Source organism: Temnothorax longispinosus, unplaced genomic scaffold, assembly GCF_030848805.1.
Source record: "Temnothorax longispinosus isolate EJ_2023e unplaced genomic scaffold, Tlon_JGU_v1 HiC_scaffold_20, whole genome shotgun sequence".
NCBI classification, from domain to species: domain Eukaryota; kingdom Metazoa; phylum Arthropoda; class Insecta; order Hymenoptera; family Formicidae; genus Temnothorax; species Temnothorax longispinosus.
Window position 1 is genome coordinate 292,058 of NW_027270014.1, and position 26,231 is coordinate 318,288.

Sequence of the window (26,231 nt, forward strand, 5' to 3'; positions counted from 1 at the left end):
AGGCGTCGCGCCGCTCCCACCACAGCGCGACTCGCCTGACAATCGGCCTCCCTTTTTTTATCGCAGGGGAAATGCTTTACGCATACCCCAGCCCCGGGTTAGGGCCGGGGTTATGTGGGACTCTCCCGTATGCGGGCCTACCAACTAAAACCCCTGCGGGTGTTCACCTCTGGCACTTAGCTGGAGGGTGCTCGGGAATTGCTGAGCAGCATGCTTCCGGGCACCCCCCGCGCCGTTAATCCCTGGAGATGAAAAGACGGTATCCCAATCGGGAAGTACCTTTCCCCCCCACAGTCCCAATATTTTTTAGGAATCCTTCCTACTCCGCGACGGGTCGGGGACACCACTTCCGACTCCGTCGCCTAACTCCTGGGAGGCATCAGGGAAGTGGAGCACTATCCCCACTCCACATTCCCTCCCTCTCCCCGGCCGATGCCCGTGGTGCCACGTGCGCGGCGCTGGTGCGCGCCATGCGCACGCATCACGGGCGACAGCCCTCTCTCATATCCGGATGCTATCACAGGGGGATGGTGGGGCGGGCGGAACCGACGGTGTACTCCGTCGGTCTATGGAGCCGGGAGCCGCTACGCACGGCTTTTAAACCCGGTTAAGCGCCCGCCCCACCTCCCCGTCATCCGCTCTCTCCGCGACGCTGTAGCAACGCCACGTAGTCGCGCAGATGCGTTGCGCGATCCGTGCGCGGTTTACGCGGGGGCCCCGGGCGGGCGCGGTTTGCACCGCGCCCACCGTCCGGAGGTCTCCCGCCCCTTCTATTGGCTCGGTAGGGGTCCCGGGCGGGCGCGATTGCCATCACGCCCATCACCCGGGGGCCCCCCACTTACCCCGTTGCCACTTTACCGCCTCTAAAAGACGGTTGTGGGGGAGGTTGTGGCGGCGGCGGCTGGCGCCCTGCCGCGGGTACCTCCCCCTGCGCTCCCGCTCAGCCTGCTCCTTCTGTGAGATGACGACCTCACAGAAGGAAGCAAAGGCCCTCCAGTTCGCCTCCCCCCAGCATCGCTCTCACGATCGCCGGGAGGGAGAGGCCTGCCCTATTTGGGCCTCGAGCGCCGCGCGCTCAGTTCCCCACGCCGGACACACGGCAAGCGTATGCTGGGCCGTGTCCAGCTTATCTCCGCAGTGCTGACACTGCGGGGTGGGGTCCCTCCGGATCCAACACAGGTAGTCACCAAAGCAACCATGCCCGGTGAGCATCTGTGCCATCCGGAAGGAGACCCCCCCCTTGACCGCTCGAGCCACTCGCGAAGGAGCGGAGCGACCGCCCCCACTGTCCGATTAGACAGCCCTGGGGCGGTCAATTGCTCCGCCCACCTCGCGAGCATGGCCTGTTCGGCGCGTGCCTTTAGCGCACCGCGCACGCTAGAGGCGAGCACGTCACCTCTACCCCTTGCCTCCGCATGGAGCTGGCGCATGCGCTCGTACACAAACGCGTACGATTCCGCGACTAGCTCCAGAGGCGGAAGGCCCGCGAGGACCGTGGCCGCCTCGTACGACACGGTGCGGTAGCACCGCGCTACCCGGAGGGCCACCTGCCGCTGCACGCTGCGCAGTTCTTTGCACAGCGTGCGATTGGCGGTGACCCTCCCCGCCCATATGGGCGCCCCATAGAGGGCGGTGGAACTCACCACCCCCGCGAATAGTCGACGGGCGCGACCCCCCGGATCACCCACGTTGGGCAGAAGTCTCTCCAGGGAGGCCACGACCCCCTCGATGCGGGGAGCAAGACGAGCTATGTGCTCGCCGAAGCTCCATCGCCCATCTACGGTGAGGCCCAGGTACTTGATCTGGGCCCTAACCTCCACAGAGACGCCATCCACCACGACCCTGGTGAGAGGAGCAAGGGGAATGTGGGATTCCACGTCCGTCACGTAGGTGGCGAACGCAACCTACTCACTAAAACCCCATGAGTGCCTGTCTCTGCGCCTATTGGGGGTGACCGGGAACTTGTTATTACTACTTCCGGAGCACCCCCGACGCCAGGCCCGATGGGCCTATACCTCTGAGCCTAAGGCTCGGTGGCTTGAAGAGCCTTTGATCTAATAGTGGCGGGCGCAGGCACCACCCACACCGCCACTCCTCCTGATGTTGTTGGGAGTTTAGTTCGGTGTCCGTTCACCAGCCGGTACATCGAACCCCCATCCTCCAAACCCCCTCGTTCGTCGGGCGCAGGGCCTGGAGGTGCAGCACCTCTCTTATCGCAATTCATGCGGTACTGGCCACCGTCAATGGCAACTGTGGTTGGCGGGGGAAGGGTAGGGCACGGGACGAGCCCTCTACCATTTCCCTCCGGCCCGCCGAAGATATCGGGTTGAGAAGGAGTTCTTCGATGGGGAGGCTAAGGCGGTGCCGCCTCCCCCGTCGAATCCTTTCTGCCTCCTCCTTGGAGGACATTACCTGGCCACAAAAGGCCAGGAATGCCCTCCATTTCTCTTCTCCCCCCCCGACGATTGCCGCCACAACCGCCGAAAGGGAGAGATCCTGCTCTATAGCGTCAACCAGGACACGGCGCTGCACACTCCACGCTGGACAACTCTCCAGCGTGTGCTGTGCCGTGTCCTTTTCCCCGTCGCAGTGATGGCAAGCCGTGGTGGCTTCCTTCTCTATTCTGCACAGGTACCCGCCGAAGCATCCATGTCCGGTGAGCACCTGTACAGAATGATACGACAGCCCGTATCGCCGACTGCTTAGCCAGTCCGCCAAGCAGGGTCGGATGGCATCGATGGTCCTTCTCCCGAAGAGGGTGGGGTCTTCGAGGTAGTTCTTCCACCTCTCCACTAGGGCCATCTTCTCCTGGAGCCTAATTGCTACACGCGCTCTGGGCAGGTTAATACCAGCTCCCCCCGCTTGCAGCGCTCTTACACGTCTGTGTACCACGGCATATTGCCGGGCTGCAAGCACCAATGGGGGGAGTCCTGCCAGGGCCGTAGCCGCCGGATGCAAGACCGTGCAGTATGACCTCGACACTCGGAGGGCCACGACACGCTGGATCCGGCCTAGCTTCGCCTGGATCGGTCGTGACCTCTCCGTTACCGACGCCCAAACTGGGGCGCCGTATAACGTCACTGCCTGCACGGTCGCGGCGTATAATCGGCGAGCGCGACCACTCGCCCCTCCCAGGTTAGGCATAAGCCTGGCCAGGCTATTGGCCACACCAGTGGCTCTGGGAGTAAGGCGAGTGAAATGCTCGCCGAAGCTCTAGTTGCTATCCAGCCAGAGGCCCAGCACCTTCATGCTGGCCCTCACAACGACACGGGTGCCCTCCACGTTTATATGGGCCGCGGGTGGTCTCCCGCGCTTCCTGCTAACATATCGGCCGCGCCGATCGCAGATTTTTCCAACCGCGGGATAAAAGAACACAGCCTGCGTCTTCTGGGGAGCCACCCTAAGGCCCATCTCGCGCATTGTAGCCACCACCGCCCTCACCGCAACGTTCGCCTTTCTTAGGGCCTCGTCCCAAGTGTCGCCCTCGACTCCCAGGAAGGTATCATCGGCGAAACCGTTCAACCAACATCCTGGGAGGAGGGCGATCCGGAGGAGGTAATCATACTCCAGGTTCCACAGAAGCGGGCCAAGTACTGACCCCTGTGGAACCCCCCGCACGACCAACCTGACCTTTACGACCCCATCACGGTCGGTATATAACAGCCTCCTGTCCCGGAGGTAATCATAGACCACCGCTGTGAGATAAGGAGGGACTCTATGGTATAGGAGCGCCCTCCTTATTATTGGCCATGGCAGGGAGTTAAAGGCGTTAGCAACGTCAAAGCTAACGCCCAACACTACCCTGCCGGCCTCCATCGCTGCCTCCAAGAGGGCCCGAATGCGTTCAATCGCATCCACAGTCGATCTGCCCTCCCGGAAGCCAAACTGGGCCTGCGATAGGTCAAGCCCGGTCCGGGACAGGTGCTGGACGATTCGGTCAGCGAGGATCCTCTCGAAAAGTTTCCCGATATCGTCCAACAGGCATATCGGCCTGTAAGTCGATGGTTGGTCGGTAGGCTTGTCCGGTTTTGGGATAAGGACCAGACGAGCCGTCTTCCAGGGCCGGGGGAACCGGCCGTGTTTAAGACACCTGGTAAAGATCTCGCACAGGCGTTCGGCCAGCTCCCCGGTTGTCAGGACCCACGCCTTTCCAGGAACTCTGTCTGGCCCCGGAGCCTTCCCTGACTTGATCCGCTTGGCGGCCTCCCTCAGGTCGTCTATGTCGAGCCCGAACTTCTCTTTCCACTCCTGTAAGTGGAGCGGGACCCCCGAACATTCTCTCTTCTACGTCATCCGGGAAGAGTGTCCCTACAACCTCCTCTAGGAATTTGGGGTCCATGGCCTTCGTAGTCGGGGGCGCCCAGGTTCTTAGCTTATTGAGAACTAACTTATATGGGCGCCCCCACGGATCGTCATCCAGGGCTTCCAAAAGCTCCTGCCATGCGCGGTCCTTGGCCCGTTTAATGGCGTTGGAATAGAGCTGCTTGACGGCGCAGTACTCCATTCCCGCTGCCTCCAATCGTCGCTGTCGCCCAGTTCTCCTGGCTTTTAGCCAGCGACGCCTCGCCTGGACGGAGGAGCGCCTTAGCATGGCGAGCTCCTCCGTCCATCAATACGCCGCCTTGCGTGGATGGGGCTTGGACCGGGGCATACTGGCGTCACACGCCGCGTGCATGACGTTCCCAATCCAACTCGCTGCCCCATCCACGTCTTCTTCAGCCACTAAAGCGGTGAAGTCGTCGACCCACAGGGAGGCGTGGATGGACGTCTCCGTAGCATGTCGGCGTTTATCCTCCTGTGGGCCCAACGAGGAAAGCGTTGTTCCGCCTCCCTGCAGCAGGCCCGGACCTCCGGGGGGGGGGGTGGCCGGGAGGTCCAGCTCAATGAATAGGTGGTCCGAGATGGACTCGATCTCCTCGGCCACCCGCCATTCTCTGACCTTGCGCGCGACGGAGGGGGTCGCCCACGTCAAATCGACAATCGACCCCCCCCCCCCCGATGTCTTACGCAGGTCTGGACGTTCCCCGTATTTAAAATAATTAATCCGAGGCCCGCCGCCCAGTTCTCTAGTCTCCTGCCCTTGCCATCGGTGACCGGGGAACCCCACAATGCCGACTTCGCATTGAAGTCCCCGGCCACTATAGCCTGGCAGGGCAGGAACCTTTCCAAGGAGGCTCTTATATCACAGTATAAGTAAGAACAGTAGGTTCACTCCACGTCGGATCTATTGTTCTTCGTGGCAAACGTCCGCCATGATGTTGATTGCCTGATCGTGTTTTATTTGAACCGCTTACTAGAAACCTCTTGATAATTATATAAGAAGTGAAAAAAATATAAGAAATATATTAATTAAATATTCGAAGCAAAAATGTCACAACACACGTACATAAGTAAAAAATACATGCGCGCTTTATTTGAATAATTGAAACCGGTTGTGATAATTATATAAGAAATGAAAAAAATATAAGAAACATTATATTAATTAAATATTTGAAGCAAAAATGTCCCGACACATTTTATTCATATTTTAAGTAAATAATACACATTTTTTACATTGTAAGTAAAAAATACACACTTTATTTACATTGGAAGTAAAATATAAATTTTGAAATGCATTATATAATATAATTAGTATTAACAATACATAATTAATATTAACAATAATTAATTTAAAAGCTTAATATTATAAAAATTAATAAATTTTTATTTGTGTTGTAAAATTGTTATTTTTTTATTATGTTTCCTTTGTTCTTTAAAGTCGCGGTTAATAAATTTCAAAGTATAAAATATACGAACTCTAATATAAAGTTTAACTAAATAATTTATCGGAAAATTTGAACATGAATGAGAAAACTCTATTTTTGAAAGAATATTTATAAAAGTTCGCACTACGTTAGGTTGTTTAATAATAGAAAAATTTTCAAAAAATTTTGTATGCAATTCTTTAATATACCGTTTGAATATAGAACTTGGAATAAGCAAACGACCAAACGCATTTTTTGTATTATTATATGCTTTAAAGTAACTATATAATTTTAAGGTATTTATATCACTATTTTTTTCTAAAAGTAATTTACATGTTTCACATGTATGCTTTACGAAACAACGTTTTAATAAATATCCACAAATATAAGTAAATGCATTTTCTTCCACTATTGGCATATTGCGATATTCGTAATTATCTATTTCCTTATTAACAGAAATATTGTTATCAATCGCAGTCTGGATTTCAAGCACATGTGTTTCACGAAAGTTTGTACATTTTACTAATATTTCATCTTTATCTATTTCGCAATTTCCTGTATTAACCTGACAAAAATTTACACAAAATAATTTTCTAAATGAATAATAAAATTGTATTGGAGTAGGATTAAAAGCGTTGCCATGTTGAGTACGAACAGCACCAAAGAAATTTTCCAAAGCATCTTGATTAAACCGTCTTGTAAATAAAAATTTTATAGGACTCTGAGATTGAGCTAATTCTTTCCACAATTCAAGTAATGATTTAATTGTAATAATCCAACATTTAATTGATGTTATTGAACGTGTGATATCTTTTCCAGCTTTATTAATTACTTTTATACGTTGAAGAAAAGATAATGTGTCATTTAAAAAAAGATTTTGTTCATTTGAATTTGTAAAAGCTGTTTTGTTAGGATTACTATTATAAAGCGTAGAAGCATTTAAAATATCGAATAATTTGTTAAGACGATCTAGAGACTCTGCTGTAAATGTAGCTTTGGCAGGTAATACGCTTAAACTTATATATGTTTTAAAACCAGCTGACATAGTGGCACTTAAAACCTGAGTAGCATATTTCACCTTCATTCTCTGGAAATTGTTAGGATTAACATGTGCATTTGTTAATTTAGGTGCAATACGATATTGCTTATTTTTGTCAATATTATACAAATAATTTATGTATTGCCACGATGTACTTTTGTCACCATCCATATAATGGTGTCTTAATAAATTATTTCTCGTTGCTTTTAATAAATGTGGTACAAACATATAAAATATTTTTTGATTATTATTTTCAAAGTACTGTTTTTCAATATTAATATCTAATAACTGAGACAACTTTACAAAATTAGAACCCATATCTGAGGTAACACATAAAACTCTTAAACCAATATTTCTTAAACCTATTATAACTTCTTGTAAAATATTTAATAAATAAGAACTTGCAATAGTTGAATTTGAAAAAAAATATGCCAATGGTTGTTTCCAAGATTGACATATACCTCTGACTACCATTACAGCCACACTACATAAAGGTAAACATTGTTCGTTATATATGTTATTTAACCCTATATCTTGAAAACCTACAACTTTATCTCTTGTTGAATTATAAAACAAATGTGCTTTTAAAGACATTTCGTCCATACATAGAACACAATATTTATTAATTTCTTTCATTGTTTCAGTTTTAATTTTTAATATATCAAATGCTATATTTTGAATGCCTGGAGTGAAATAAAAGGTATGCGTAAATCGGTTTAATGTAAGAGGATCAGGCATACAAAATAATTTGGAAACTGCTAAATCTTTATAAGCTTTAAGACTGGAGAAGTATAAAGATAAACAATATTGTTTAAAAACAGAACTGTACCTTCTACCTCTGGCATTTACTTGAAACAGACGTGCTTGTTCTTTTAAAAAAAATTGCTGTTTTTTGTGGAAAAAATGTATCTACTGCCTTATCTAACATATCCATATTTACTTCCATATTTTCTTTTTTCTTTAACAGGATTTCTAATTTTTGTACTTTTCTTTCAGACTTCTTTAACTTCTTTTGAATTTTACATTTCCTTGGTGATGTTGATGATAATGACAACGGTGTTTGTACGTTTACATCTTTTTTTCCTTCTTTTAGGTATTAATGTAATTTAATGTAGTTTGCAATTATAACATTTTATAAGTTGTAAAACTTGTATATTAAAAGACGTTTTTATATTATAAACATACTTGAAGAGTTGTCTTCCAAGAAATTCATAATATTTGAACTTGTTGATGGTTCTATATGCATTATATCACCTAATAAAGCTGTAATATTTAAATAACTATTATCTCAATATAAAGAAATATGCTGTGATATGCTATAAAGTGTTTATGTAAGAATAATATTTAAAAAATTAATTTTATAGTTATTTATGTACTTTGTATTTATAACATTTTAGAAGCAAAACTCATTTTTGTAATATAAGACGTTTTTATAAACAGATTATAAACATACTTGAAGAATTATCTACTTCCTTATCCAATATTTCGTTTCCCAAGGAAATCATAATATTTGAATTTGAAGTTGATGGTTTTACATGTGTTATATCATCTAATAAATCTGTAATATTCAAATAACTGTTATCTCAATAAAGAAATATACTATGATGTGCTATAAACTGTTACGTGAGAATAATACTGTAAAAATTTAATATATGTATATACCAATATTTTCGGTAAAAAATGGAATGGCATGTGGCTGTGTAATCGTGTTTTTTCAAAATTTAAAAACATTGGATTGGTAAAATGCTTCTTGCATACTCGATAATTATTATATAAAGTAACAGGATCTTTGGGGCGGCTCGGCAGCCACTCCTAAACTACAACCCCGCTCCGCCATCGCGTGTAAAAATACATCCCGCGAGGCGGGACTGCGATTCAGGTTGGCCTGTAGAAATCTGTGCGAGGAAGGCATTTTTAGTACTCCTCGGAGTCCTCGCTCTTCGCATCATCTCCTGTCCCTTCAGGGGGAACATCTGCAGGCCGCTTTTTCACCTCATCTGGCCCCGGATTGGGTTTTATTGGGGCGGGCGTCGGCAGTAGAGGCATCTGCTCCGGTGCCGCTCGTTCCACGCTGGTCTCCTCTATGAACTGGACATCCTCGCTTCCCCCAACAGCATCGGGTTCGCGGGACGTACCACGTAACGGATCCGAGGTTGGTAGTGGTAGCGACGGCTGTTGTGTCTGCTGATTCGCACCTTTCTTTTCCCTGATCCTCCTTTTTCTTTGGGCCAGAGGTCTTTTCCCTGGCTCTCCGCTAGTATCAGCCGCTGGGGCCGATCTCTTCACCGGTTGTTTATTAACAATCGGGAAGGCCGCCTCTTTGATGTTGGTGATCTTAGGGAGTGGACGGGACGGGGGGTTCGGGCTCCTCCTCCACTTCCATCTCCGTATCGCCTTTGTTCATTGTAGACCTCGTTGTGATCGGTCCTGTCGCCATCTTCGGCCTTGCCTTACTTTTGGCGGAGGCACAGGCTCTGCCGCCCGCACGATGCCCCGCCGGTTTCCCCTTGTCCGCGCAAACAGGGCAGTTAGGGGTCGCTCCGCAGTTCCGCGCCAAGTGGTCCTTGCTACCGCAACGGTAGCACTGTGTGCTACGGTCCACCGTGCTAGCGCATTGCGCGCGCACGTGCCCACCCTCCAGGCATCTAAAGCACTGGAGGGGCGTTGCTCAAGCGCCTGTACCCTCGCCATAAACCATCCCACTTGCAGCTTATTATTCTTCTGGATAGTATTGTATGCTGCAAGTGGGCATTTGATCCACGCCGTGTTGAGTCCATTGGTTCCACGACGTATGGAACCCACTTGGACCTGTTCAGGCGTGCACCCTCCTTTTTCCGCCACCGCTGTCGCCAGTTCAGCCTCCTTCACCGAGTCCTCGAGATCGAGGACTCTGAGTTCACCGGTCTTAATTGGTCTGGTGACCTTTACTCCTGGGCGACCCTCGAACAATCTGGCGAGTCTGTCCGCCAGGACGTCCGCCAGGACGTCCGCCAGGGCCGCATTTCCTTGGCCGGGAACCTCGATAATGAGGGCTCCGGTCTGCGCCCTCTTTGGCTTGAGGCCCATCGTGAACCCAAGCTCGCCCAGGTTTATCTTGGTGCGGGCCTCCCTCAAGAGCTCTTCGTAGTTACCCCCGAGGCTCGTCAGGGTAACCGCCGAACTCCTTGGCAGCTTCCTCTTGCCCACCTTCTTATTAGTCACGACCGGTTTGTTGGCTGGCTTGGGGGGAGCCCCTTTGCCCGCCTTGCTTCCGCCTGCCGTTGGCTGTGTCCCACCCTTGATCGCCCTCCCCCTCCTGTCCACCGCGGTTCACGCTGTTTGACCAGTAGGGCAGGCGGTTTTACCGGGGGCAGGGTTGCTACCACCCGCCAATTTCCTGTTGCCGGGCTGTGTGTTTCCTTCTCTCGCGGTTCCGGCTTTATTGCCGGTATTGCTCCCTTTTGCTATTGCAGCAAATGTGGGTGCCGACGTCGGCCCCGGTTTTGATTTGGGCTTAGGCTTGGCCTTGGCTTTGAGCCCAGGCTTCGCTCCTTTGCCCTTGCCCATATTGCCTGTGGCTTGGTCGCCTTTATCACCTTTCACATTGGCCACTTCCCTTGAGGCTGAAGAAGCCTCCCTCGCGGTTAGTGGCCCGTTCGTCCCATTTGGTTGTCAATTGATCGGCATTACAATTCCCAGGCTGGCCGCTAGGTTCGCCGCGAGGATTGCGAACATTCCCTCAACTCGAGTTGTGAGGGTACTCAGCAGTCTGTCTTCCTGGGTTGCCCGAGTTACCTGCGACGGTTGTCCAGGTAAGACGGCCCCCTCCAGCAATGCTTGTTTCCCACCGACTGGTGGTCTATGTACCGGCGGCATTCCCTCCGCAGCAATCTCTGAGAGGACTCGCCTCCTGTTGGCCTCTGTGGCCTCCTTGTCCTTCCTTTCTTCTTCGTCCTCGTCCTTTTCAGAAGAGTCAGATATTGCCCTTTCGTTTACTCCTCTTGTTTTTCTAATAGGGGACATGTTGCGTGTTGGAAATCTCGGAGGGGAGGTGGTGTCCATCGTTTCAATATCCGCCTGTTCCTCCCTTCTGGCCTTTCTGGATGACAACGTTTTCTCCACCATATCACGGAGCTTCTTGTTGTCCTCTTTCAGGGCCGTGACCTGGGCACGGAGTTCCTCCATTTCAGCGTCGCGGGCCATCTGATTCTCGTCGCCATTCATGCGGCCGACAAGGCGCGCGATTGCTGCCGTAACTGTAGCAGCAGCATCGTTTAAATGCCCCACGTCGGTTCCTTTTAGCCCCGTCGCCGATGCGCAGACGTTATCCACCTTTCGAACGGTCTCCAGAATTCTTCCGGGCAGGTCATTGGTCGGTGCCAACTTCAGCTGAAGCAGTAACTGCTTTTCTCGGGCCTTCCTTCCAGCAGAGAGGACAGCCGATACCGAGGGGTCCTCCAGATCACGGAGTCTCTGCTTCTCCTTCTCGACTTCCTCTCTGGCCAACCGGGCTTGCTTTTTATAGTATTCCCTAGTCATTGGCGGTCTTCCCACTGGGTTCTTCTTAAGAATCCTTGAAGCACGTGTGACCGGTGCCTGTTCGTCCTCCTCTGGACTCTTCACGAACTCCCCGTCCTGGTCCGAGTCCAGTTCCACCGCAGATTCAGCGTCATCCGCTGAGCTTGAGGATTCCGCTCCGTGTTTTCCGGCAAGGAAGTCCGCACTTTTCTGCATCAGCTTTTCCTCCTCCTTCCTCTTCCTCAGGAGAGCCGCGGCAGCGCTGTCTCCATCTCCGTCTCCAATCCTAATGGAGAGGTTCGCTCGTAGAGTCTCAGGGAGTTTCACACCTCGAGATGTTCCTTGAACACTCCTCTCACTGGCGCTTTTCGGGCCTCCGAGTTTCCTCAGAGGAACCCTGGATGCGCCAGTCTTCCCTCTCTTATTCGCTGCGATAGTATCTTCGCCGGACGGGCTCACAGTGAACCCGCCGGGCAGCCCGTCGTTGGTTGACGACCTGCGGGGAGCCGGGACTCTACTTCCCACCTGCCGGCCCCTGGGATCCGACCCCAGGGATTTTACTCTTTTAAGTGACATTATCCATAAGTTTTTAGGTGATTTATTATCGGGGTGTCCTTCCCCTAGGCTGGTTGTCTACCGCGACTAACGAGCCCAGCCTGCCCGAGCTCAGGAATCCCCGGGCTCGCCACACCCGTGTCGAAGACGCCCCCCGGGAGTCCTCCCGGAGGCCGCCCCCAACCCCTGAGGCGCCACCCGCGGTCGACCCCAGCGCGAGAGCCCCCGCCACCCCCCCCCCACGAACGACGAGGGGACCGGCCGAGCGAACCCGATCCCAGCCCCCCGCCGCCCGCAGGAGAAAGCAACAGACACCCCCGGCCGAGCACCGACCAACGGGCAATCCTGCTCGCTGCCGGCCTTTACGTCCGGCAGCTAGACCCACCGGCCCCGACCTCGGAAGATGTCCGAGCGGTCCGACGGGTCTCACCCAGGTCGCCCCGACCCCGACCTCGAAATACGTTCGAGCGGCCCGGGACGACCCGAATCCCCCGACCTGCCGGAGCACCGGCGTGCAATGGTCGGGCGATTCGGGACCCACCCCGTGGTTTTTAATCGAGGTTTTCCTTCCTCTAGGTCGGTGAGAGAAGTAGAAACTTCTCCCTATCGGTCCCGGCCGACCGGGCGATTGAAGTTAGGGCCGCCAACCCCTACCAGCGATTGGGATCGACCCAAAGGCCAGTCCCTGAGGGAGTTGCCGGGCTCCTATTCTTCCCGCCACTCCGGTCCGTAGACCGGCAGCAGGAAGGGTGGACTCTTAGACCCCGCACCTCACCAACGGGCCACCGCAGCAACTTCTGCAGAGCAGAAGTCGCCGGACATAGCCCGTCGGATCCGAACGGGGAGCCCTCTCACCACGCCAAGGTGGTCCACCACGAGAGAGATCGGACTGGACCTGCTGGCTCGACTGGATCAGCTGCTCGACCGGAACTCCTTCGTCGCTGTCAGACAACGGTATGGTGATGTCCGCATCGAAACTTGCGTTCTCCTTATCGGAACTGTCATTATCGGGAAGGGGAGTGGATGTGTGGATACGGGGATCTGTGGATTTTCTCTCCGCCTTGGTTTTCACACTCTCCTTGGTCGCTGTCTCCTCATGCTACATTGACATCTGGTCTCCGGCCTTGGCCTTCAATAACAAGTTGAGAGGTGTCAATGCGGCTGACAGGCTCTTTGGCGTCGGTTGCAATGTGCAGTATCGCGCGCAGTGTCATGCGTAGTAAGATGTGCAAGCGCACCAGAGTGTGCGGCACCGACAATAACAGACGCGGTATCTCTCTGAACGGTAGCAGAAAACGTACGGCGTTCATCCCTTGTGATCGGCATATTCGACAGCTGAGTTTACAACAGTTACTAGCAGCCTTCGTGACTAAAGCCTGATCTACAATGTGCTCTTTGCTTCCTGTTTTTTGCTCTTAACCTGTTTGCGACTATCCCGCATTTCGCATTTCGCAATTGCGTCGCGTAACGCGATGTTTTTTGTTCTCTGTCGCCTAAGATAAAAATTGACGAACTTCAGAAGAGACAAGAAACATCACGTTACGCGACGGAATTGCAAAATACGAGATAGTCGCAAAGAGGTTAAGAGCAAAAAAACAGAAAGCAAAGAGCACATTATAGATCAGCCTTAAGTATGATTTGACACAACCCGGATGAAACTCCCTAGCGCATACACTACAGGAGACAGATTTAGTGCGTTCAAAAATAGGTTCGGCTGGTGTTGGGAAAAATAATAAAGTTGGCAGTACTGAGACTTCCCAACGCTGCGTTCGTTTTCTCCCAACTGGGAAAGATTGAAGATTGATAGAATGGGAGCAACTAGTGCAGATATTTATTTGTATCGGTCTCAATGCCTTTTGTGAAACATAACCTATTGCTAGTACTGTGGCCCGATTCTGAAACGCATACGAAAATAACGCTGTATGAACATTGATTAGTGTATACTGCTTAAATCGTAAATTATACACCAATCAGTGGACCGTGCAACGTTATTTACATATACGAAGTTTTTCGTATGGCTGAAAGAATCGAGTCCCTGGTCAGTATCGGTCTTTTTCTTGTCATTGTACGTTGTTTTATTACGTCTCCGGCTATCTCAACCACATCGATTAAATCTAAAGTAATCCTTCCTTTTCTTTCCTTATTTATAAAATAAAGTTTAACACATTATTTTTGTATATATTTTTAAGTCACATTCTCTTTATTTTGCAGAATACAAAAAAGGTTTACCGCAACTTAAATTATTCTGCTGCTACAGATAATTCACTGCACTCTGCGTATGTATTAACGTTGGTGGCAAAGCACAGAGTCAGTATTACGGTACTCATATTTATGTTTCTATTATTTATACCTAATTGTAATTGATTACAATAGAACACGTTTATTTTAATCTTTAATCTCTCTCTTTCTCTCTCTCTCTCTCCCTCTCTCCCTCTCTCCCTCTCTCTCTCTCTCTCTCTCTCTCTCTCTCTCTCTCCCTCTCTCCCTCTCTTTCCCTCTCTCCCTCTCTCCCTCTCTCCCTCTCTCCCTCTCTTCCTGGATCTCAGGAGAGCGTTTGAGATAATAGATAAGGTAAGATTAGTGGAAAAATTATATCAGTATGGAATAAGAGGAGTGGTACTGGAATGGATAATATCGTATTTAAGTAATAGAAAGCAGCAAGTTGGATTCAATGATATATGTTCTAAAATAATTGAGACAGTATATGGCGTGCCACAGGGATCAGTATTAGGACCTTTATTGTTTATTTTGTATATAAATGATATAGTTAAAGTCTATCCGGAGGGAAGTATATTTAGATTATTTGCAGATGACACGACCGCAAGTGTAACAGGAAAAAGTTGTGAGGAATTAGAAATAAAACTAAATATGGTGTTCGGTATACTTGAAGAATGGATGAATGTGAATATGTTAAAAATGAATGCAGATAAGACCAAATATATGATAGAAGATAGAAGATAAAAGATAGAAGTATAAGGAAAGAAATAAAAACAAACATAATAGTAAAAAGTTTGGATGGAACTATAATTGAGCGTGTCGAGATAACGAAACATCTGGGTGTAATGATCGATAGTAAACTCCGTTGGGAGAATCACTGTAATTATATGTTAAAGAAAATAGGGAAAAAAGTGAGTTTTCTGAATAGAATAGGAAATGATATATCGGCGTACACTCGATGTACTGTGTATAAGTCTATCATAGCGCCTCACTTTGAATATTGCGCAACGATGTTAGTAGGCATGGGTGAAACGCAACTGAATCGACTGCAAGTAGCACAAAACCGTGCCATGAGAGTCATATTCCCGGGAAAAAATGGAGGAGATCTGACCATGTCTGATTTGATAAAATGAGATACAACGAGATCTGAAATTCAAGTAAAGTCAGATCTGATTGGATACAATTTTATTTCGCCAGATCTGCATGGCCATATCTGATCACATGCAGCCAGATATGCTGAAATGTAATCCGATCTCACCAGATCTGACCATTGCTGCCGTTCGATATTGAATCGCAGATCCAATCGGATCTCTTCCGATCTAATCGGACATTATCTGATTGCTTCAGATCTCCTGAGGTACGAGCAAACATCACGCCTCAGATCTTGCCGAATCTGAGCAGACCTAGCTAGATATATCTTGATCTCACCATATAAGGCCAATCTTAGCTTACAAAGTTGTGTTGCTGATCCAATCAGATCTCTTTTGATCTTGTCGGATCTGACCAGACCTAGCCAGACATATCTTGATCTCACCAGATAAGACCAATCTTAGTTTACAAAGTTGTGTTACTGATCCAATCAGATCTCTTCCGATCTTGTCGGATCTGACCAGACCTAGCCAGACATATCTTGACCTCACCATATAAGACCAATCTTAGCTTACAAAGTTGTGTTGCTGATCCAATCAGATCTCTTCCGATCTTGTCGGATCTGAGCGGATTTCGTCAGTGTAGGACTTATAAAAATTTCGTTATCTCGAATCGTCATTATATTATAATTTTTACACCCAAAATGTTAAACATTATATAAAATATAAATAATAATATTAATTCTGTAAAAAAAGCTTAAATGAGATTTTTGACAAAAAAATCGATTCTTAATTTATATATAAATTAATTAAAAATATATAGTTTTCTCAATTAATTTAAATTTATTGAAATTATATACATTAAAACATACATATATATGGGACGTTTCATGTCAACCGGGACAGGGCCGTCTCCAAAATTCTATTGAACCGATTAAAATGGTTTAAGGCTTAAAATCATTGTTTTAATCACAAACTGTTTTTAATGTATCTTTCAAAGCGTTTTTGGTCAATTTATGTTTTACGTGTAATTGCAGAAGTGATAGAACCGTTTCATCCGTTGTTTGTCTACTATTTTCATAAACCATCGACTGTTCTCGAAGTTCAGTGTCATCATCCTCATCACTCTCACTGTAATTCTGAGTAATATCGATATCGCTGTCAGAATTACTACTCGAAACACAAATGGAAGGTTCATCATGTTTAGAAAATATCTCCTAATTATTATCATCATCTGGTTCAGTAACACTGCTATCATCATCATCGTCATTGCTGAGTATGTAATTTTCTAACGCAATATCGTCATTTATTTCGTCATTGGCATTACTGATGTCAATTATGTTTTCACAGTTTGATTCTGGCAAGACTCCTGCATTTTCTTCAATGGCATTTGCATTTAAGTGAGACAAATTTGAATATCTTGATATTGTCCTCAAGGGAACCTATGAAAAAAGCAAAATAAATTGTAGTAAATCTTGTAAAATATTTTCTATATATATAATTAGTAGTTTCAGCCATTATATATAGCAGAGCCGGGATTTAGTTGCACATTTCGGGCCGATTCCCGAGGCGACGCCTCCTATACCCCCACTACCGCTCGAGGCGCAGCGGCCGAGCCGCCGATCGCTCACGTGACGCGTCATCTCAGGAGCGTCGCGCGTGCTATAAGCATGATGGAACTGTAATCTCCCCCGAATAATAAACCGATTAAAAAGTTAGTTATATAGACGGTTAGAATATGTAATTATAATTAGGACAATAGTTTCCGCGCCACCCATGAGGTACTATTGCTGACGCGTTTTTTTTTAAGTGGTATCCCCAGTAGGCCTACTCCACTGAAAAGATAATATGTATTTTTATTTTTTTCCTTTGAATGATAAAGTAATCACTGCGCACTCTCATTTACTAATTGGTCGATTTTCTAGGCCGTTTACATGATTTTACAATAGATGGGATATCTATAGAAATGTTAGAAGAACTAGCTCGCATTAATGAAGTTAATGATTTATCGCTTAAAGAAGAACGTTTATCGGATTTTATAATTTTCATTTTCGAAAACGAGCATTCACATAAGTATGTGGATCCGAACATGGAAAATATTCGAAGACCAAAATTTTAAGATTAGGGTAATTTGAATTGTTTAAAATCTTAAAAAAGTCCGCTCCTTTTTCTGGACGAGTTTTGAGGGAAAGATCATTTTGCAAATCGCAAAGTTCCTCTTGAAATTCTACATTTTGTTGTTCGATTTCCGCGGTGAGAGGATTTTCGAACAGAACTAAGTCCTTTCTAAGACTTTCAAAGTCAGTAAAACGCGTGTCGAACTGAGTTATTAATGAGTCAATTAACTGAATATATTTTTTAAAATTGCAAACTGTGCCGTATTCTTGGAAGAGAATCTGGCAAGAGGGGTAGAAATGAAGAGTGTCTTTTTCTAAATGATTTTTAAATAAAACTAGTTTTCTACGAAATGAGTCAATATGACTAACTAATTGACATATTGTCTGGTTGGTCTTTTGCAGCTTTGAATTTAAAATATTTAAATGATTAGTTACATCGGTGATGAAAGCGAGTTCACAAAGAAACTCTGTGTCTTCGAAGAGATATTTAATGTCATCATCTTTGGCAATAGACATTTCTTGCAAGAAAAGGAAGATCTCTTTTCTTATCGCAAAAAACTTCTCTAAACATTTCCCAGCACTGAGCCATCGGACTTCACAATGTAGGGGTACATCTGTATAAATTGCATTATGCTCTTCGAGAAAGTGTTGAAATTTGCGATGAGAAAGAAACTTGTGGCCGCCTTTTATTAAATTAATAATTTTTGTAACAGTTTTCATGGCGGTAGATAATTTTATAGCTTTCCCACATAATGCTTCTTGATGAATAATACAATGAATAAGGGGGAATTTTAAATTGCGCTGCTTTAGTTGACCGAAGAAACCAATTTTTGACCTGTCATCGCTCTTGCGCCATCTGTTACTATGGCTGAACATTTTGAAAAATTGGTGTCAAATTTTTGAAGAGTTTGTTCAACGGCTTTAAAAATATCTAGACCTGTTGTTGTGTCATGTAATGGAACAAAATCTAAGAGCTCCTCAACATGTGAAAAATCGTTTTGTACAATTCGAGCAAAAATACTCAATTGACTCACATGTCCATATCGGTGCTTTCATCTAAACATAATGAAAAATAAGCACAACTGGCTAACAAAAATTTTAGTTTTTCTTCTATCGAACAAGCAATATCAGTAATTCTTGCTGCCACTGTCTTTTTAGTTAAAGGAATGCTAGCAGCTTCACAAGCGTCAATGAATTGCCGAATGATTTTACTGCCTCGATGAGACATTCCTTTATAAAATTACCTTCCATAAACGGCTTAGAATGCTGGGCAATAAGAAGCGAAATAGCATATGATGCAGTGACAGCTTTTACCGAAGAATTAGCATTATTAGAATTATCATTAGAACTGAAACTTTCCTGATAAATTAATTTTAAACCCTCTATTAAATTACGTTTTTCTTGACCTTCATATTTTGAATATTCACCTGAATGTTTTTTTTATAATGTCTCTCAATGACAAATTTTTTCACAACAGTAGGTTGATATTTGCATAAAATACACACCGTGTGATTGCCAATAAGTGTAAAAAAACTATCCTCCCATTTCTTATCAAAATGTTGTTCATACTTTTGCTCACTGGCCATCGTACTGATTTGACAAAAAAATTACACAATCATTAGCACGCACACTTAAGGAAAAACTACACAAAAAAACCTACCTTATAACTTTTCGAAGATATAAGAATAACGAAGAATAACAAGAGTTTATATCCACGCACTTTATACCCACGTTTCACGAAGTGATCTGCCAGCGACAATAACGGTTGGAAAACAAGAAGGAATCAAAACAATTGCATATCGAATGCGCGGCATAGACACGCGGTATAGTTAACGTAGGAAATTTAAATCTCTCTTCGTAAATACGAAGTTTCTTCGTGAACTCGCTCTTATCACAGATGTAACCAATCATTTAAATATTTTTAAAGCTGCAAAAGGCCAACCAAACAATATGTCAATTAATTAGTCATATTGATTTATTTCATAGAAAATTAATTTTATTTAAAAATCATTTGAAAAAAGGTATTTTCCATTTCTATCTCTCTTGCCAAATTCTTTTCGAAAAATACAGCACAAGCTGTAATTTAAAAAAACATTCACTTAATTGACTCATTAATAAGTCAGTTCGACACGCGTTTTACTGACTTCGAAAGTCTTAAAAGGGACTTGGTCTGTTCAAATATCCTCTCACTGCGGAAATCAAAGAACAAAATTTAGACTTTCAAGAGGAACTTTGCGATTTGCAAAATGATCTTTCCCTCAAGACTTGTCTAGAAAAAGAGGCGGACTTTTTTAAGATTTTAAATAATTCAAGTTACCCTAATCTTAAAAATTGTGGTCTTCGAATTTTTTTCATGTTTGGATCAACATTCTTATGTGAATGCTCGTTTTCGAAAAGGGAAATCATAAAACCGATAAACGTTCTTCCTTAAACTTAAACGATAAATCATTAACTTTATTAATGCGAGCTAGTTCTTTCGTGCATTAATATATTTCACATTATTTTTCTTTTTAGTGGAATAGGCCTACTGGAAAAACCACTGAAAAAAAACGCGTCAGCAATAGTATCCCATGGGTGGCGCGGAAACTATTGTCCTAATTATAATTACATATTCTAACCGTCTATATAACTAACTTTTTAATCGGTATATTATTCGGGGGAGATTGCAGTTTCATCATGCTTATAGCACGCGCGACGCTCCTGAGATGACGCGTCACGTGAGCGATCGGCGGCTCGGCCGCTGCGCCTCGAGCGGTAGTGGGGGTATAGGAGGCGTCGCCTCGGGAATCGGCCCGAAATGTGCAACTAAATCCCGGCTCTGATATATAGATTTGTTCCACATAAAAACATGGGCAATTCGACCAACTATTATAACACCTTTCTCTCTTATAATTTATTTGAATAAAAAATTATACTGTTTGTATATTTTTATCTGAGTTTGTTAACGGTTACAGTTGTGTACATACCGGAATGCTTTGGTCCATCTGCCATGTTTTATATTTTTTTCTGGGCTGACAATTATTATTGTCATTATAACTGTCATCACTATCAAACATGATGAATGGTGGAGCAACAAATGTAGGAGGCAATAATCTATATCATATTATTATTATTACTATAAATTAAATAAAAAAGAGGAAAAATAAATTAAAATGTGCATTATGCATAAAATATGTCTCATACCAAAATCAGCACCGTAAAAACATCTTAAATATATTTTCGAATTTAAACGTTCGTTCTACTTCGACATTAGTGGAGGATAATAGTTGACGATCGACAGTCGCGCGCAACAAAATTTGTAACATTTTGGGATAAGACATTAGTTGTTTTCTATTTACATCAAAACTCAGATAATTCTCACTTGTGACGTCATAACTCAGTTAAGGTAGTCCTTTCGTGAGACCAAGTATTAGATAGGTACCTAAATTTGATATATGTTAAATATGCAGTAATAAGGGGCATGTGTACGAAAAATCAGGTGAGGTTACCGACACTTTACAAGAAATAAGTCATTCTAAATGTGCGTTCGCGGAGCGTGCCATTGTCATTCTATCCTTGTTTATATCTAATGGACGAGAAAGATAGAATGATGAAAATCGCCACGGCCGAGGTTTTCAACGAATAATACATGTACTTAGCGATCAGATGAATACATTATTCATGTCTTAAAATATTCCCTGAAGTTTCCAGATTTCGTACGTACCTTGAAAATAAGGGCTTGTCGAATGTTTTGCTCTGATATATGAGGTTAAATAAGTAGTGGATCCAATCGCATATTGCTTTACTCGTACCGTCATGGTGGCGAGGTAAATTTGGCAACGCTGTATGTCAGAGCCGGGACTAGACATTTCGGCGCTCGAGGCGAAAGAAAAAAATGCGCCCCTTAGTAACAAAAAATATTTTTTTATGGCATGTAAAATGTAATAAAAAATGATATTAATTAGTGGTATTGCATTATGTAAGTAATGAACTGTTTTTCAGATACATGTTAGCCCGAAATTCTGCGAAAATTGTAAAAAGGATTGTTTTGCAATTTCTTTTCTTTTTTATTTGCCTTGTATTATCTGTGGTAACTTCTATTTTTTCTACCTATACATATTATCTTCTCCCTTTACCATACATAGAGTGAAAAATTCGAGACTCAAAGGAAGATAGAATCCAGTGGAATAATGAATAAAATTGCAGGGTACATATACTGAGCATATATATGAATAAAAAATATTCAAATATTGTTAAATTGTTATACATACAATATTTATTCACTTATATTATGATAAATTATACACTTTAATTAATGTTTGAAGTTTGCTCTATTCGAGCTGTTGCACAATCGCCATGAGTACTTGATTTTTTTTCGTTACTCGAGGCTTGCCTCTAACATCTTCGCAAAGCAGCATTCGAATCCCTTCCGGTCCAAAATCAGCGAATGTCTTTTCAAGTATTTCCAATGTGATGCCGGCTTTTGCCATTTTAGTTTTCATGCCAGCCGAGATGTCTTTCAAACTTTCGAGAGTGATTTTGTTGTGTGCATGGACGACAGCATTATTCTCTGCACGCAAGATTTCACCGGTCGTTTTTATTGTTTCCTTTATCATATCGTCGGTAATTCCGCTACTGTAAACTAATCTTTTTAGAATTGAGACGTCGGTAACAGCATTATGAGCTCCTGCTATCGACTCAGACCCTAAGAGATCTTCCGCGAGAGCTGTTTGGGTATACCTTTTCTTTTCTTTCTTCCGATTCGGAAGTAAATTGCGAAAGAGATGCAACGTATCTGCGAAACCTATTACGACAGACTGAAATTCTTCAAGAAATCCGAACTTTTTCATGTGTCGCAATATCAACGGTGCATCGAATCTAACATAAATCATGATAACCGATAAAATATTCGACCATTATCAGACGCATTTTGACTTTAATAATGTGCGATATAAAACGTTTCTTTGACCTAAAATTCTATAAAAAAAAATAGCGTTTTACTGTTAGTGCATGAATAAAATTAATTCTCTGAAATTCACCTAAATCCGTTGTGAGCTGTGAGAATTATACTATTTCCGATACTCCGTAAATAGGCAATGAAGTTTTTGAATGCCATTTGAGGTGGCGTTGTGTCAACTTGCTGATCATTCAAAAACATCTCACCCCCATGGATTTGAAGCCCAGTGACTTCTGCGGCCCTGGAAGACATGCCTCCCGCTGGAACAATATATGCATTAAATGTTTCCTTCTCGTGCACAGCTGCTATCTGAAAGTGTAGGAAAACCTGAGTCAAGTGTTTCGCCTTCTAGCTTTCACAATAGTGACAGACCTGGCATATTTCTGAGGACTTCGACAGTCCGGTTGTTTCCAAGTCAAAAATTACTATCTTCGCATCTTGGTGGTCGGAAGTATCAGCTAAAAGTAAATATTTTTCGCATTTATATTGGGGATGACCGTTCATGAAAACCAGCGTCTATAAGAGTAAGTGCAGAGGATACCTTGGTAAGGACTCTCATCAATGAATCCAGACACACTGTTCAATCCGCTGTCGGTCTCATACGTAATTCCTTCGCGACGCTGTACGGATGCCATTTTACTTGATCGGTTTTTCTTATGAAACAGTCTTCTTCGTTTCGCTTCGACAGTCCGTAAATTTTCGATTTTTCGTTTTCTGACATTTTCCTTCGATTCGCGGAATTTTACTGTGCTCGGCGACAGATTCAGCTCTTTATAAATCTTGAACATAGCAGTAAATAAAATTGGAGTTGCAAATCGGTTGAACGGATGAGAAATCGATTGAATACAGGCGAGTTTCGTACAACTAAAATAATCACCTGTTCAATGTAGGTCACTCCAATATTTTTTTGGCAAACTGATGCAGCTACTCGAAAATTGAGGGACTCTGACGCTCCGTAGTATTTCGATTTTGGAGCTTTGCTGGCAACTGTACTGTTAAAGGATTCGTTGCCTTGGCTAGAACCGCACGGTGCCAATTTGTCAGAATTATTCGCGAATCTCGTGAAGACAGAAGTAAGTGCAGATTTTAGCTGTGGATCCGATAAGGGCTTTCCATGAGGAAGGCCTTTGTGCTGATACTTTTCACCCATGCTAGAATAGCGACACCACTCGCCACAACGCTCATGACTGCCAAAAGCGTGAGACACGACGTTTTTTAACGCATCCTTTACTGCTTCAGGATTGCCTTCATTCTTTTTTATCGCGCAAGTAAAGCATCGTGAAAAATACTCGATGATTTTAGTTGGCAGCTTCAAACCATACAACGCATTAATCATCGCCTTGGATGCGTGGTTTAGATCAGACCACTTATCTATTCGTGTGGTAGATTCGCGCCGTACTGCTGCAATAGTTGATGAGTCGTCGTCGCCAATCAGTACGTTAACGCAAACGTTTTCGTCCTTCAGATGCTGGTTATGAACGATCAACTCCACAGCCATGTCAGGCTCCATAGACTTCGCGCTACCTTCATAGTTTTTACGACAGTCATGATCGTCGCGGGAGTGCCCCCGTGTGCAAAATGCACATGCCTTGCATCGAACTGCGTACCCGAGGATTAACTTCGACCGATGCCCGATGAGACTGCCTTGACCTAAGTATCGACGCAAATAACGAACAAACGAACTAACTATAAAGTATTTAAAGTCTCGTGGTTACATAAATTCAAACCAGAGAGACTGTTATAAGCTCGACCAGTTCCGCGCTTCTGCCACCCAGCGTCGTATGATACGACGATCTTGACGCTTTCCTCTTGATTCACCTCTGCCATCGTGATACTGTTTTCTTCATCATTAGATTGTTCGGGATTGCTGAAAATACAACCCAATATCTGACTATGTGTAATCTGATAACAAATTGAACTTTACTTTAATTCTATTTTTATTGAATGGAAAAAAATCACTTTGATAGCTCTGCCTCAGGAGTAATGCTTGCAGCTACTGTTAGGGATTTTTCCACTTTGATAGCTTCTCGACAGCTATTTCGAGCTACACTCTCGATAGCTGGACCGACAATTCTCTCATTACGTTTTAGTGTTGCAGTTGAAAAACTTGGTATATCTAGAGCAGAAAGGATTATGTTCAGCTGCGATTCTCCAATGCCACCGTCTATCATTGCTGCAATGCATTACAAAGAAGAAATTAAATGACGTAAGCTTTAAAATATAGCAGAGAACAAAACGTTGTGTTTACGCATTTTATAATAAATCAACATACCTGTTGCCGCTTTGAGGTTCACATGGTATAATCTCTCATTTAGTAGGTGTTTATTTGTATGAATTGTGTAGATTTTATTACACTTTACACATTTCACATCAAGTACGCTTGCCAGACCGAATTTCTGCTCACTTTTGACGTAACGAAGTGATAGAGGAATGTCACAAGCTATGCACCAAAGATTGAGAGCAAGAGTTTTCAGTTCTACAATACGGCGACCACAGATTTCAAAATCGGGCACGTTAGAGACAGCCGGAGGGGCAGCTTTTTTTTTCGACGCAAGCACATTTTGTCTCCAACGATATTTAGATTTCGAAACGAAGCGTCCTTTCTCACGCCCGTGCATAGCACGAATATTATGCCTTTCCATTGCTCATGGAACGGAGACGTGATACGGAGACGGAGACACGGAGACGGAGACGTGACGTACGGAGACGGAGACGAAGACGTGATAACAAATTTGTAGGTTATACAAAAGACTAGCTACTGCGGTGTTGCCAAATGTATCTGTACGTCAATCGGACGAAAAAATCGAGTCCAACCGCACTACTATTGTGATATTTTTTAAATTAGTAAATATACTTAAATATGATTAAATCGTGCGTGTAAAATCATTTTATATTATTATAATTATTGGGATGTTGCAATATGTTTGTTTTCAATTACCTCATGACGGACTGTTACTTGACTAGCTGGGTCCGCGAAAGGACCACCTTAAATGCACGTTCTTTTTGCATGCTGGCAAGTGAGATTCAACTGAGTTTTTATCCACACTCGAAACCATGTGCTTTAATGAATTTAATAAACTCACATTAAAAGTGAGGCTTTGGACCTGTATTATTATGCAATAGCTTTGTCACCAAAATAAGCAGGTAAATACAAAATGACATATCTTACCTGAGTATAAAATACTCACATAACTGAGTGACTTAGAAATGGAAAGCAACTAATTCTGTGAATATGTATTACGCATATATATATATATATATATATATATATATATATGTAGGTCCGGAAGTATGTTCCGGGACTTTTATTTTTTTACATCGGTATATTCCAGGACATTTGGCAGTTTCCAGGACTGTCCTGGAAAAAATTCATGTCCTACGGCACGTTTCGGGACAATTTTTTGAATCTGATTACATATATATGCGTTATATTCCAGGACTGTACATTTCAAAAAACGTAAACAGTCCCGGAACATACCTCTAGACCTACATATATATATATATATATACATATAAAGGATAAAGAATTTTACTTTATATACCCCAAGGGGCCTTAAAGGGCGTTTTGAAGGGACGTACCCAACCCTAACCTCCAATTCATCCTACTACCTTACTGTTTCCTCCTTTGGACCAACAGTTTAACGTCTCTTCCGAAAGACGGGCATATATATATATATACACACATACATAGATTGCAGAATTTATCTCAAATTTGTCAAAGAAGTGCCACTGTTATTTTAAATTATATAATTACCAATTGTTTTTTTATAGCGTCATAGGTAGACCGTAGAGATAAGGTGTTTTTATTGCGCAGGCGCACAGAACGCGCGGTTTCTTGCGTTCCTCGCTGGTCTCGCTACTCGCAACCACATGGTTGAATCCACGTTTTTCGCGCTTCCGCTCGCATCTCGTGCATGTCGTGGAACATTATCTCGAAATCACACCAAGATATTCGCTTATATTATCTTATTTTCATTGAAAGTACTTACGGATTCCGTGATTTTGTGTTTTTCATATTGCTTTGGATGAAAAAATGTG

At 44.2% G+C, this 26,231-nt stretch overlaps 1 protein-coding gene and 2 long non-coding RNA genes across 10 annotated transcripts in view; 1 reads left to right on the forward strand and 2 right to left on the reverse strand.

Annotated features, from left to right (window-relative positions):
* Positions 1 to 26,231, forward strand: part of LOC139823859 (uncharacterized) — a 315,960-nt gene that overhangs the window by 275,523 nt on the left and 14,206 nt on the right. The gene's annotated exons all lie outside the window — the stretch shown is intronic.
* Positions 16,001 to 26,073, reverse strand: LOC139823860 (uncharacterized). The gene is made up of 3 exons (XR_011734919.1): positions 25,948 to 26,073; positions 20,224 to 20,350; positions 16,001 to 16,582 (listed from the first exon to the last, which is right to left on the reverse strand). It is a non-coding gene; the product is annotated as an uncharacterized lncRNA (long non-coding RNA).
* Positions 20,891 to 25,177, reverse strand: LOC139823858 (uncharacterized). 8 transcript variants are annotated; one of them, XM_071796333.1, is made up of 8 exons: positions 24,466 to 25,177; positions 24,153 to 24,309; positions 23,921 to 24,060; positions 23,071 to 23,843; positions 22,735 to 22,972; positions 22,566 to 22,651; positions 22,276 to 22,502; positions 20,891 to 22,114 (listed from the first exon to the last, which is right to left on the reverse strand). In XM_071796333.1, the coding sequence occupies exons 1-8, from the start codon at positions 24,833 to 24,835 to the stop codon at positions 21,568 to 21,570; spliced, it is 2,538 nt and encodes an 845-aa protein (XP_071652434.1). In that variant the 5' UTR covers positions 24,836 to 25,177; the 3' UTR covers positions 20,891 to 21,567. The 8 variants fall into 8 exon arrangements, 5 of the variants coding, with proteins under 5 accessions (XP_071652434.1, XP_071652433.1, XP_071652435.1 ...); XM_071796332.1 differs by having other exon boundaries at positions 24,153 to 24,366; XM_071796334.1 differs by having other exon boundaries at positions 21,793 to 22,040; positions 24,153 to 24,366.